Here is a 12295-nt window from a genome sequence, read left to right on the forward strand (position 1 = left end):
AATCACGCTGCTGAAGTTGGGGAGCCCAGAGCAGTAAATGAGAGACTACTTTTACTTACACACACACACACACACACACACACACAGCCACTTCCTCTGTAATTGGTCTGTTTATCCCTACTCTACTATTTCATGACTGTAGTCTCGACTGGCGTCTCACACAGCACACGCGCACACAGTGATTAATGGTGTGTGTTCAGGCAGACTGGTGGGTCGAGCTCTGCCTTGTCGACAGTTCTTAAGCGATCATTACAAGACCAGCTCTGCTCTGCAACCACTTTAGTGTCAAAGATGTGATATTGTTTGCTTTTTATGTGTATAAATGTATAAACTGGATTATGTGGAAAAGTCTGATACTAAATTACAAGTGGAATAAGGAGAGCCTGCAGTGATGTTTGAGCCCATGCTGTTGTACAGTATGAAAAATGACACAATATTGAGTTTTATTCAGTTAACGTTCAGTGACAGTTGCCTCGGGGTGCTTTATACCATTATGTAAAGACTGAAAAGTCATTAACCTGTGTGCTGCACTTGGTAACTGTGGAAAGAAAAACTCCCTTTAAACAGGAAGAGACTTGGATCAGAACCAGGCCTCAGGGAGCGGTGCCAGTTTACCGTGACTGGTTAGGAAGCGAAGAGAAAGAGAAAAGGATGGAAGAGGCCAAAAATATGTAATGAGCTGTGCCTCCTGAGTACGTAATGTCTAATTAGGTTTAAGTTTTTCCTAAGAGCTTAAAGTCGTTAACCTCGTTTGTTTGTCTGATGAATAAACATGGGTATCAGTTAAGTTTAATTAATTTACTTGTGTTTAGTACAGCGGCGTGTCACACACAACCTAATTGTGGGCCTGATAATAACCTGTACAGGGCTTGAATTCCTCTGGACCCAAATCAAAGCATCTTCCGGGATTAATTCCTGTGGAGATATCTGCACGGAATTACAGTAATCTAATAATGTTTGGGCCACTGTTGCATTAGTGTGGAACAGCTGCAGCCTCTCTCTGCAGCGCTACAGGAAGTTTTGCTAGCATACACAGACTGGCTACAAAGGTGTGAACTTGAAGCCGTGCAGGCAATGACCGCCGGCTAAAAAATTTAAATCCACTTCAACTGATGAGGAGAACGCTGAACACCAAACACGGCGGCATTCCCAGTGAAGTTAACGTTAACAGCGTTAGTCCTTAGGATCCAGATGTGTAACAATAACATTATTAGGGTGGAGCAGCAGTTCAGAGAGATTCAGACTAACCAGCTAATTTATAATGAACAGAGCATGCCTTTTTTAATACGCATGCATAGATGTGACAAAGAACAGGGACAGGAGACATAAATTACAGCAGTATTGTATTTACTGGAGAATGACAGACGGTGAGGTAAGAATAGGACAACAAAACTTCACAAGTAAAGTTTTTGGAAGTAAACAGCAGCAGTATTTCATGATTATGATCAAACAATGTCTTTTTCCCATAAAATATTTCAAATCTAATTGATTCATTCATTTTCATTTACACACATACATTTTCGTTTATTTGTAACTTGGAAAGAAGAAATTGGTGACTTCACAACTGACTTGGGTTGTATTAGAAAGATTAGAATTGGAAGCTTTTATTGATATTATATAATGTACAATGAAATTGGAGCGCAGCAACAACTTAAGACACAATGAAGAATAAACATTTGATCATTTATGCAGTAAATACATAAAGTGCTAGTACTCAAAGTACTAGGTATAAAAATTGCTACATATACTAAATAGGGGTGGGTTTTTATAATCGATTTATCGATTAAAATCGATTCTGGCTTGGGTAACGTAAAATCGATTCATTAAAATCCTGAATCGATTTTTTAATATTAATTTATTTTGCCCGAAATGCCAGAATCTCTGGTGAAACCTCACAAAATTTCAACAACCACCAAACAGCTAAGACAGTAAATGAGAGCAGGTACACGGCTTCTGCACAAAGACGTAAACACACAGCGCGGACCCGCGGATCAGAATCAGTGAGATGTCGCCTTTCTCAGCTGACGGTCGGGGCTGAAAGCCGACAGCTCGCTGATTCTGATCCGCGGGTCCGCGCTGTGTGTTTACGCCCTTTTTGCGCTGATCATATGGCTGTTAGTTTTATCTCTCTCCAAACAATATTGACCGAACCAGCAGCAAAAGAAGATCCAAACTACGCTTCACATAAACATCGTCATGAATTCCCTCTGACTTTTGCTGACTTTTCAGTATAAAAATCACACTTCATGCACAGCTCTCTCTCTCTCTCTCTCTCTCTCTCTCTCTTTTCTGCATTATTCGCTTGCCTGTTACGCACAAGTCTACCGTTGTTTACAGGCTGTCGGCCGACGTTTTTTTTTCCCTTTTACTTACTTCCGAAAAGTAAACCTAATTTCTGCCGTTCAATATTGAACAAATTTAAACTTTTTAAAATTAAGCAAAATGCAAAACGCTTAGCCGTGTCTCTAATAAAACCGCTGTAACTTCAGAGGTAATGTTCATAAGTTGATTAATGGTTTTCTTTCGTTTTTGATGTACTGCAGATTATTTTTATAAAATCCCAGGCCAGGAAAAATCACCTTCATGTTTTTCTGTGTTTTATCTTCAGCTACTTTGACACAAAGGCCTCTGCTGTGATGCTCACACCTTTGATAAAGTCTTGCGTGTGTCAGCTTCCTTTTAATAGATACAAAAATATGTAAATGTACTGATCTGAATTATAATATTTCTGACTGTCAAAATTTCCCAGATTCGAATCGAATCGAATTAAATCGAATCGTGGATTGAATCGATTCGGGACCTTGTGAATCGGAATTGAATCGATTCTAGAAATCAGTGACGATACCCAGCCCTAATACTAAAGTATATAAAAAGTACTAATGTTTAATAAGGTTAGGTAGTCGGGTAACAAATGGTGAGAGTATCCCAAATATTACACAGTGATTTACCAATAATCTAATAATCGAATAACTCGGGTGTACTTGGTACATTCAGAGAAGAGGTGTTGAGGTTTGGAAAGAAGCCCTTCCTGGGTCTGTGTCCTTGATTTGCCAGAGAGCAACAAGTTAAACAGATGAAGGCCAGGATGTGAGGGTCCTTCAAATATGTCTGCTGAAGAAGGAGGAGGGAGGTTTACAGGTCCTGTATGGAGGACCGAGCTCAGCCAGCGATCTCCTGAGCCGTGGCTCTGTTTCTTCCTCCTCAGCAGTCTCAGGAAGTGAGGTCGTCTCTGTACCTTTTTAATAACCATTGGCAGCTCAGGTGTTCAGAAAGTACCCAGGAATTTGGAACCTTCTCCACACACTGATCACTGATGTAGGGCCACGTCTCGTCAATGAAGCCGAAGAGGGTTTTTCATTTTTTGTTTGTTTGTTTCGGGTGTTCTTGGTCAGGTTGTACCTCAGATCTGAAATGTTTCTCTTTATAAACTTCAAGCAGAAAGTTGAATCTGTTTTCTAATAGAATTCAGCCTGATTGAGTGGGTATGCAGCTGTAATTTTAGTGTACGAGTTGTCCTCTTGACTTGTGGTTGTTGTTTTGTTTGCTTCTGGGTGTTGCTGCAGTTTGAAGCGCCAGTCAGCGACATGCAGGACAACAACACCAAACAAAAATAGACAATATGATGCAAGCATTTTTTTTTTATGAGTGTGACATGAGCTTTTGGAGTATCCTTTGTCAGAATATTTTTTCATCATGTGGGAAACCTCGGTAGCTCTCTCTTTCTTTGTTTCTCCATCTTTCCCCACCCAGTCACCCAGCCCTGCTCAAATGAGCCCTGCTGTGTGTGTGTGTGTGTGTGTGTGTGTGTGTGTGTGTAGCCATGAAGTGGTTTTCATTCTTGACTTGGTTCCAGCGACCACAGGTTCCTCTGCGGTCTTCCCCTTTTCCCCTTTATCCCTCCTTCAAGCCTTCCCTCCCTTTTCTCATCCCTCCCTCTTTTTTCTTCTTCTTCTTTTTTTTTTAACTCTGCATTCTCTCACTATTCTCCTACATGTTTCAGACGAAGGGAACACGCTAAAGGAGAGTTGAGCTTTCCTCAGGCCTTTTTCCACGCATTCGCTCACAGTGAGAGGTTACATCCTCGCTTACAGTTTGTCCTTCCTGTCCATCTCTCTTTTCAGCCAATGAGGAAAGAGCCGGAGGTTGTCACAGTAACCCTGAAGAAGCACAACGGCATGGGCCTCAGCATCGTGGCCGCCAAGGTAGGAAATGTCACCTGGAAGTTTGTTAAAGAGTGAAAGTCAAACTTTGGCAGCTCTGAGATGTTTTCAGTTTGTTGGGGTTTATTTATTTTTTAAAATTTTGCAGGAAACTTTTCCTAAAAATGAAATCTAACACTGAAAAGTAAACGACTGGCATGCATTTGACAGGAAACCCCAAAATAACTTGGATGTTTTTATCGTGGCTGTAGAGATGGTGTGTGTGTGAGGCTGAGCGACACACTGCTGACAGAACAGGCTGCTGTTTAAAATAGACTCCTTTCACTGTTGAGTCTGACAGCAGCACAGAGACTAAACAGCAACACTACAAAGAAACTTCTGGATGAGCCCCGGACAAAAACGTGCTCTGTGCAGTTTGCTGATTTAAGGGAGGGGATGTGGGGCTGTGCGGTGGGGCTAATTTAACTGTAGATCATTGTCTGTCCGTGTGTTTGTGTTACCGCACCTCTGATGTGTGGACCAAAGTACAAAAGTCTGCAGATGTCCGTGTAAGATGCAATTTTGGCTTACATACACATAAAAGTATTAATTTAATAATCCAACAAAAGATACATGAACAGGAGGTTTACACACTTGGGCATATGTGAATATCCAGGTCCTTAATTTGTTGCATCCATACACCACCTCAGTGGATTTGAAATGAAACAGTTTGAAGTTCGGACCTTAAGCTTTAATTCAAGTGGCCTGACAAAAATTTTGCATCAACTGTTTAGGAATTAAAGCTATTTTCACACCTTGTTCCCAATTTTCACAAGACCAAAAGTGATTGGACGATTGACCATGTCACAGCCATAAAGAAATTCCAATTTCCAAGCTAATTCCAAGCTTACAAAACACTTTAAAATAAAGTAACATTAATCCGTGTTAATTTTGTGCTTTGTGAGTTTGCCCTGCTGTAAATCTCTCACGCAGTCATAAAGTGCGAGCAATTGTTGTAAATCGGTGTGTGTAAATCACCTGACATGCTCAAGTCAGTCAGGTAAACAGAGTGTGGGGCAGGAGTTTTGACGTTGCATCGTATAGTTGTTTTTCATGAGGCAATGATAGGATTAGATAACCAGGACTTCATATGGAGAGGTTTTGTTTTGTAGCTGTCAAGTCATTTCATTTTTGTCGTTGGATTGCATGCAAACTGCTTTAGGGAAAGCACGAATCAGAAACTTCCGAAGTGTAAAAGAAGGTCCGAAGGTTGCTGCTGCAGACTGATAAGCAGTTTCATGTGCAGGTGAGGCTGGTTCCCTCATTATTTTACAACAAACTGCGCAGGCATAAAATCTGAAGTTGAATCCAAGTGTTGAGTTAGTATTTTACAGCCTTTAATTGTATTTTTTTTAGATAAGGACCAATGAGATGCCAGTGTGTCACAAGACTTAAACCAAAATAAAGCTTTCAGAGAGTTGGCAAAAACATCAGGAGTGGCCAAACAATCAGCAAACTGGTTTATTGTTTGAAGGATTGCAGCGACCAGCTCAGCAACACCAAAAGACCTGAAAAACTACAGGGTCACTGATGTTTATTGAAAACATAACTACTGATAGAAGCAGCAAGATGAATTGAAGTGTATAGGACTACTTTCCCAAAATGATCAGATTGAGCTTCACAATTCAAAATGATAACGGCCCAAAGCACACTGTTGAACCAACACAAGCCAGTTTTCTTAAGCAAAGGCAGGTACCTGATTTCAACCCAACAGTACATCTGTTTCACTGGCAGAAGATATCAAGAGGCGAAACACAGCTTTTGGTGATGTTCATGGGCTCTAGACTTCAGCCACTGAGACAAAGGGTTTTCATCCAACTGTTTAAAAACTATCCTTATACTTATTTTTATCACATATTGATTGTTTTGATTTCTAGTTTTGCAAAGAGGAAAAAACTACAAAGTATATGTTGATGTCTAACAAATTATGGACCGAACTGTACCTGGAACGCCGTCCAAGAAAATGCAGAGCTTCATTTTGGTAGAGAAAATGAATGTGGCTTGGATACCTGCTCAGTATGGATGTAATAAACATGTTGCTTTGGCTCCAAGTTTTGAGTTACTCATTTTGGCCACTGTCACCTTGTTGCTAATGCCCAGATACTGATTGTGTAGATTGCTTGTTAGTGCCAATTAACAGAAAATGCTAAACTTTTTTGGACTGTTGATCCACACAGTGGGCCACCAAATTGGACAGACTGTCACAATTCATTATTTGATGGTTGTAAACATGTTAATTTCAGCTCTGAGGCGTAGTATTTTAACATGACACATTTACATTAACACTGGAGGAACTGCAGCCGCAGAGGCTGCTGTTTAGTAAAATGTAATGACTGTGACACCGAGCTACTTCAGATGAACTGAAAATTTAAACAAAAACACTTCGAAACGCAAAACATTTCATTCAAGTCCAGGAAAAACACAGTTGCACAACTTGAAGTTGAAAACAATTAAAATGTTAAGTCTGCTTCCAAAATAGTTTATATAAGCTCACCGCACATCACAGGGAGGCTGTAATGTGAAACGTGGAGTATATTCAACTGACATCATCTTCCAGTCCAGTCTCGTCTCCACTGGTTCCCTCTAATCTTACATGTCACAGCCATCATCAGGCGACTCATCCTGAGTGTTTCATAGCAACAAGAAAAGGCTTCGCTACCCTGTATCTTTCCTAATGTTAGTAAGAAATCAACTCACTGGCTCGCTTTCTTGAATTTAAAAAGTTTTCTGACTTTTTTTGAGCTGCAAGCCAAACATGAACCGATGCACAGCATGTACCTCAGAGCCCCCAACAGTGTCCGACATGGTTTTGATTATAATTTGAAATGGCAAAGAGAAGTGAGACACAGTTGGGTGTCCAGTTTGACTAACAAGTTTCCTTCAGGGGCAACCCTTCACTTTCAGGCCAGACAGTTACATAATTCTACATTAAGGCCGTTCCATCACCAAGATTTCCCCCTAACTGGGTTCCTCGTTGTACTGTAGCTTATCTTGTACAGAACAGCAGTATCAAACCAGTATACATCCATGCAAGAGGATATGAGTAGATAAGACTACTACGGTTTGCTCTATGTACAAAACATAATGATTTTCTTTCTTTCTTTTGATTGGAGCAAGTTTCCTGCTTAAGGCGAGAGCTTTCCTGTGTGTGTGCAGTCTGACTCTGTGTGTGTGGATGGGAAGAGTGGGAAGGAAGGATGTGCTGAGGAAACCTCCTTGCTCTGTTTATTTTCAGAGCTGTGTGGATGTTTGAGAGAGTGGCAGAGATGTGTGTATGTGGGATGGGAAAGGCAGGTAGAGTGAATTTTGTCAAACAGATGCCTAAATTCTCTGTAAACTGGGCTGAGCTTTGTCCTATTATATAACTCAGAGTGTGTGTCTGTGTGCGCGTGTGTGGTATTTGCCTGGTGGAGCTGAAGCAGCGCTCCACCTCAGTCCGACCAGCTGGCGTCCCAGCCGACACTTCACCTCTGGACCGCTGTCTGAATTTGCTGTTTCTTAACAAACACTCTGCAATTAGGACGCCGTGGAGGAATTTGGGAGCTCTTGGGAACATTTGAGGAATTTACTGCAACACACACTGGACTGTTGGGCAACTTTTAAAATTTTTTATTATAACACTTTTTCTATATTAAGATTTATTCTTTTTCCCGGTCAAACCTTTGAGAATGAAGAGCGGAAAGATTCCTGCACGTCTTTGCTTTACATACAGGAACTTTTTTATCCCGCATTTCTGTCCGTAAACAGTGATTTTTAAAAGTTCAGCTCAATGGATTACGCTCAGTCTGTGTAATTGCTGGGAGGTTTTAGACTTGTCGGTTCATGTTAGCAGGTTGATTCGTTCTCTGGGATTTAAAAAAAAAAAAAAAAAAAAAAAAAAAAAAGGAAGGAAAGAAAAGGAAAAAACAGGTGTGTGCAGTTGGTGCGGGTGTGTGTGTCCTCCGCTGTGGATGTCCCCAGTGTGAACTGGTCTGGATAACAAGCAGCTGCAACATGTGGTTTTCTGTGGTGGGCAGGAAAGACCAGGTAACTGCTCTTTTTATGTCATTTGTGTCTTTTAAAGGCAAAGAGACTGTTTCTGTCTGCTCTCTTTGATGTTATTATAAATTTAAAAAAAAAGATTTGAAAGGTGGTCTGTAAGTTTGCATCCATGTAAACCCGATTAAGACTGTTGCGTTTCATGTACGATAGACTCGCTCTGCTAAAATGTTGACCTTACTGGGGTTTTTCCTGGCTCAAATCTCACTGTTTGATATACAAAAAAATAATAGGTGTACTTCAGTAAATTAAATACCATCATAATGTACGTGAGGGAGGAAGTTTCCTTTTTCCTTTTGTGCTGGTAACAATCTTTTAGATGGACACGAGTAGTCCATGAGTATTTAGTGTTTATTTAGAAGCACATGCTTGTGAAGCAGCTGGTTGAATATTCCTGGATTTATCGAGTGCAATGGCCTGCTGGTCCATCACTCTTGGCAGTTTGCTGTCAGTGCCGTTCTGTCACTGGTTAAACAAAAACCCCTGGTGTTTTTAATAGAAGGGAAAAAGAAAAGGGTAAAGTGCTCTTCAGCCAGATTTAAATTTGTGGCCTGATTTAAAATGTAGATTCTAAAAGAAGACTCCTTAATCAGATTTTGCAGAAATCTCCATAAATTTTAAAATATTTTATTAGACTTGAAGAATTTCTTTTTTGTGTGGTGGGGAGGGGGTCTGACAGTTCAGCGCAGTTTAAATGTTAGATAAGAATTCTGGTGTAAAATGGGAATATTAGCTCATAAAATCTGTATGTCGAATCAGTGATTGCTCTGTTTGAACTCTCAACCTTTACATGTTGGTCATTTTGTTGGAGCCCTTTGTCTCTGTGGAACAAACGTGTGGAGAGCAGATTAGCATCCTTAAAAATACTACATCAGTCAAACCCACACACGTGTGTTTTATTGTATTGTGTTTGTCTTCCCTCCGGGCAGCTCCCAGCTGCAGTTGAGGAAACACTCGCTCCCCTCCTCGTCTTCGCCCTCCTCTTGTTGTCCGTTGGTGTGTTTACTCCTTTATCAGCGAAAGAAAGGAACAGAACATCCTCTCTGTACAGATTTAAAAACACCAGATAATGTTTGTGTTGTGTCGTAATTGAGGATTCCCAGAGACAGGACAGTGTTTGATAAAGGAGAGCTTTTCCAATCTCTAGTCAAAAATTCTGGTCATTTATACTGCTTTGGTTGATACATCCCATCAACTGTTAAAGTTGAGCTTGGTTAACGCTTATGAGGAAATGTCTCAATTTTCAATAATTAAATATGTATATTAAAAATGATTAAATGGTGGAGGTTATAGAATTTGTTCACAGTCCTCTTCAGGGGTTTTGTGGTTCGGTCCGAGTTAATTTAAAATGTCCTGTTTTCAGATAACTGAATGACCGAATTATTTTGTCAATGCAGGCCCTTAACTACCATCAAAACAGCTAACACACTCGGACCGTTTACCAAGCAGCTGCCCTGCACCGCTGACCTTTGGAACCACGATGTTCTCTGATGAACTCTATTATTACAATTTTACAAGAAATCTGAAAAGTTAAAAGCCAGAAAGTGTCTCGTTCAGGTCTGTTTTGGCAGCAGGTGAGCTACTGTGCTCTCATTGGCAACTTCTGGCCGTCACTCATACCTTCTTCTGAAAGGGGCGGAGCCTGCAGCTGTTACACTTCAGTCTAAAAGTTCAGACACTCACACAGTTAACATTGGGGCTCAAAACCAGAGGTGTGATTCAAAAAAAAATGTGTGGTATTTTGGATGGAAAGTTGAAATATACATTGTGGAGACGTGTGAGACTAACATTAAAAACTAAGATTTAAGCTCATGCCGATGATACGTTGTTATCCCTACATTACTAGGAAACTAATTTATATATTTCTTTCTTTCAAATGTTTTGCTTTTTGTGTGCACTTGCAGACAGACAGGGAATAGAGGTTTAAACAGTTAAAAGTTTGGCACTCAAACCAGAGTTATGCGGCTTGAGAAATGAGCTATAAACTGAAAAGGAGGAGGATTGAAACTGTTTCTGCAGTGTTTGAAGCTTTAGTTGTGTGTGTTTGTTTGTTAGCTGATAGAAGCGTATTGGAAGTGTAACAATAGCATGAGAGCGTCCCACTAAGGGCTGGAACAATGAAAGGATGTACCGCACGCACACACACATGCATTCGCTTTCCTGTTGGGCAGGAGGTGTTTACGAGGTGTGGAAGGAGAGCGTTTGTTCACCTTGGCGCTCGTTATGAAATCTATGTAGTCACATTTTGGCACATCTGTGTGGGGAAAAACTGAGGCATGCTTGTAAAAGGCTAGGGCTTTTTCATTGTTTGTCTTTTGCTTATTTTGTTTACATTTTTGTAGTTTTGGTCTTATTTCAGCATTTTGCTTTTTTTAAAATTTGAATTGCATTTATTTCTAGTGCCGTATGTGGTCTGTTGGATTAAAAACAAAAAATAAATACATAAATAAAATGAAATTTTTTTTGGTAAATCTTTAGTTTGGTTACTACAGCTTCTGCATTTACCACGTGATGTATTCAAGCCCCAAACTCCATTTTTATCCTTCTGCAAAATCACTGGAAAATAGTTCATCCATCCTTCAGCTGATCCATCCATTTATGTCTTTCCGTCCATCAGTCTAACAGCCGGGCCATCCATGCATCCTCCTGTCAATCATCTTTCTATCTGTCAGCCGATTCATCCATTTATCTTTCCATCCATCTGTCTGTCAGCCAGTCCGTTCGTCCATCCACCCGTCTGCTAGCTGATCCCTCCATCCATATATCTGTCAGTGAATCAGTCAGTCAATCCACCCATCTTTCTATCTGTCAGCTGATCAGTCCAGGACTTGTTTTTTTTTCTTTTCTTCTTTTTTTTTTTAAATTTCTGAGTTTTGCAGTTTACAATGCTAGGTACAGGCACTAGTTGATACAATTTGCAGTCATTGTCTGATTTTGTCCATTCCGCACCAAAAAGCACACCCTACTACCAGCAGCAATAAAATACTTTTCTGGAGCTGAAATATATGCATCTCACCATTATTTGAGACCCTGAACTTCGTAGATATACATAGGATAATCTGAGATGGACAGAACAAAATACTTGAACAGTTTTTGAGTTACCAGGGTGCTCTGACCTGCACATTTGACCTTCTATTTCACTACTTTCCCATCTTCCATCACGGTCTCTGTTTAATACAGGGGTAAGAGATCAGCCATCATCTTGGCTTGTGGGTTACCTACTATAAACCTGTTGAAGTCAGCATTTTTGTATTTATTCAACAATCGCAAAGGTTTAGAAATGTCTCTGTAGCAACAGGCGCAACAAAATTTAAATCAGAGAATTGGGAACAAACAAGTGGACAGTCTGTACCTGCCCAGGGAAGGCAAGAGAAGAGACTTAATCACCTAAAAATGATAAAGCATACCTGCGAGGGTGAGCTGAGCATAAATTCCTCTCGTGGATAAGTGGTTTATAACCTCAGTCAAGCTGCGGAAAGGTTGACATGCTTTCAAACTGTAAGCTGTAATTTTGGTATGCCGCCAGCCTGCATTAGCAGCAGTTTGTGTCAGATGTGTATCAGACGTACGTGACTCGTGTGTTTCTCAGTGTGAGTCAGCCACAGAATGGCTGAGGAGAAAAATGTCACATCACTTTGAGTCGTATTTATTTTCCTCTCTTCAAGAGGAGCGATTATTACCAGAGACATAAGTGAGAAACATGGTGCCTAAAGAGTAGACTAGAAATCTATTGGAGGACTCGGCAGCAGGAAAGTTGGTGTAGAAGGATAACTTTCAAAGAAAGAAGCAAAAGCCTTTTAAAACCTTATTTTTGGGTAAAGCCGTTACCTTCATTGCAGAAATAATTAAAGGAGGAAATTTGATTACATTGCATTTACCAGATGCGCAATACACCTCATTTATGAGCTGTAGAAATTGTTATATATCACAGCAGTCCTACCTCTATAACAGACAACGCTTTGTTTTTAGTGGGTTATCAGCTCACGTTAGACACCCAGGAAGAATGAAATTGTGGGCAGAGGAGAGCTTTTGATACTTGGTGTTCTTTGTACGAGTCG

General features: G+C 40.4%; 1 protein-coding gene across 15 annotated transcripts in view; it reads left to right on the plus strand.

Moving 5' to 3' along the window:
- afdna (afadin, adherens junction formation factor a) overlaps positions 1-12295 on the plus strand; it is a 122022-nt gene that overhangs the window by 77841 nt on the left and 31886 nt on the right. For all 15 annotated transcript variants that reach the window (XM_082504887.1, XM_082504894.1, XM_082504899.1 and 12 more), the window contains one exon: positions 4122-4202. In XM_082504887.1, coding sequence (XP_082361013.1) covers positions 4122-4202 — 81 coding nt within the window. The remainder of the gene's footprint in view (positions 1-4121; positions 4203-12295) is intronic.

Source organism: Aulonocara stuartgranti (assembly GCF_965226115.1).
Source record: "Aulonocara stuartgranti genome assembly, chromosome: 15".
NCBI lineage: Eukaryota > Metazoa > Chordata > Actinopteri > Cichliformes > Cichlidae > Aulonocara > Aulonocara stuartgranti.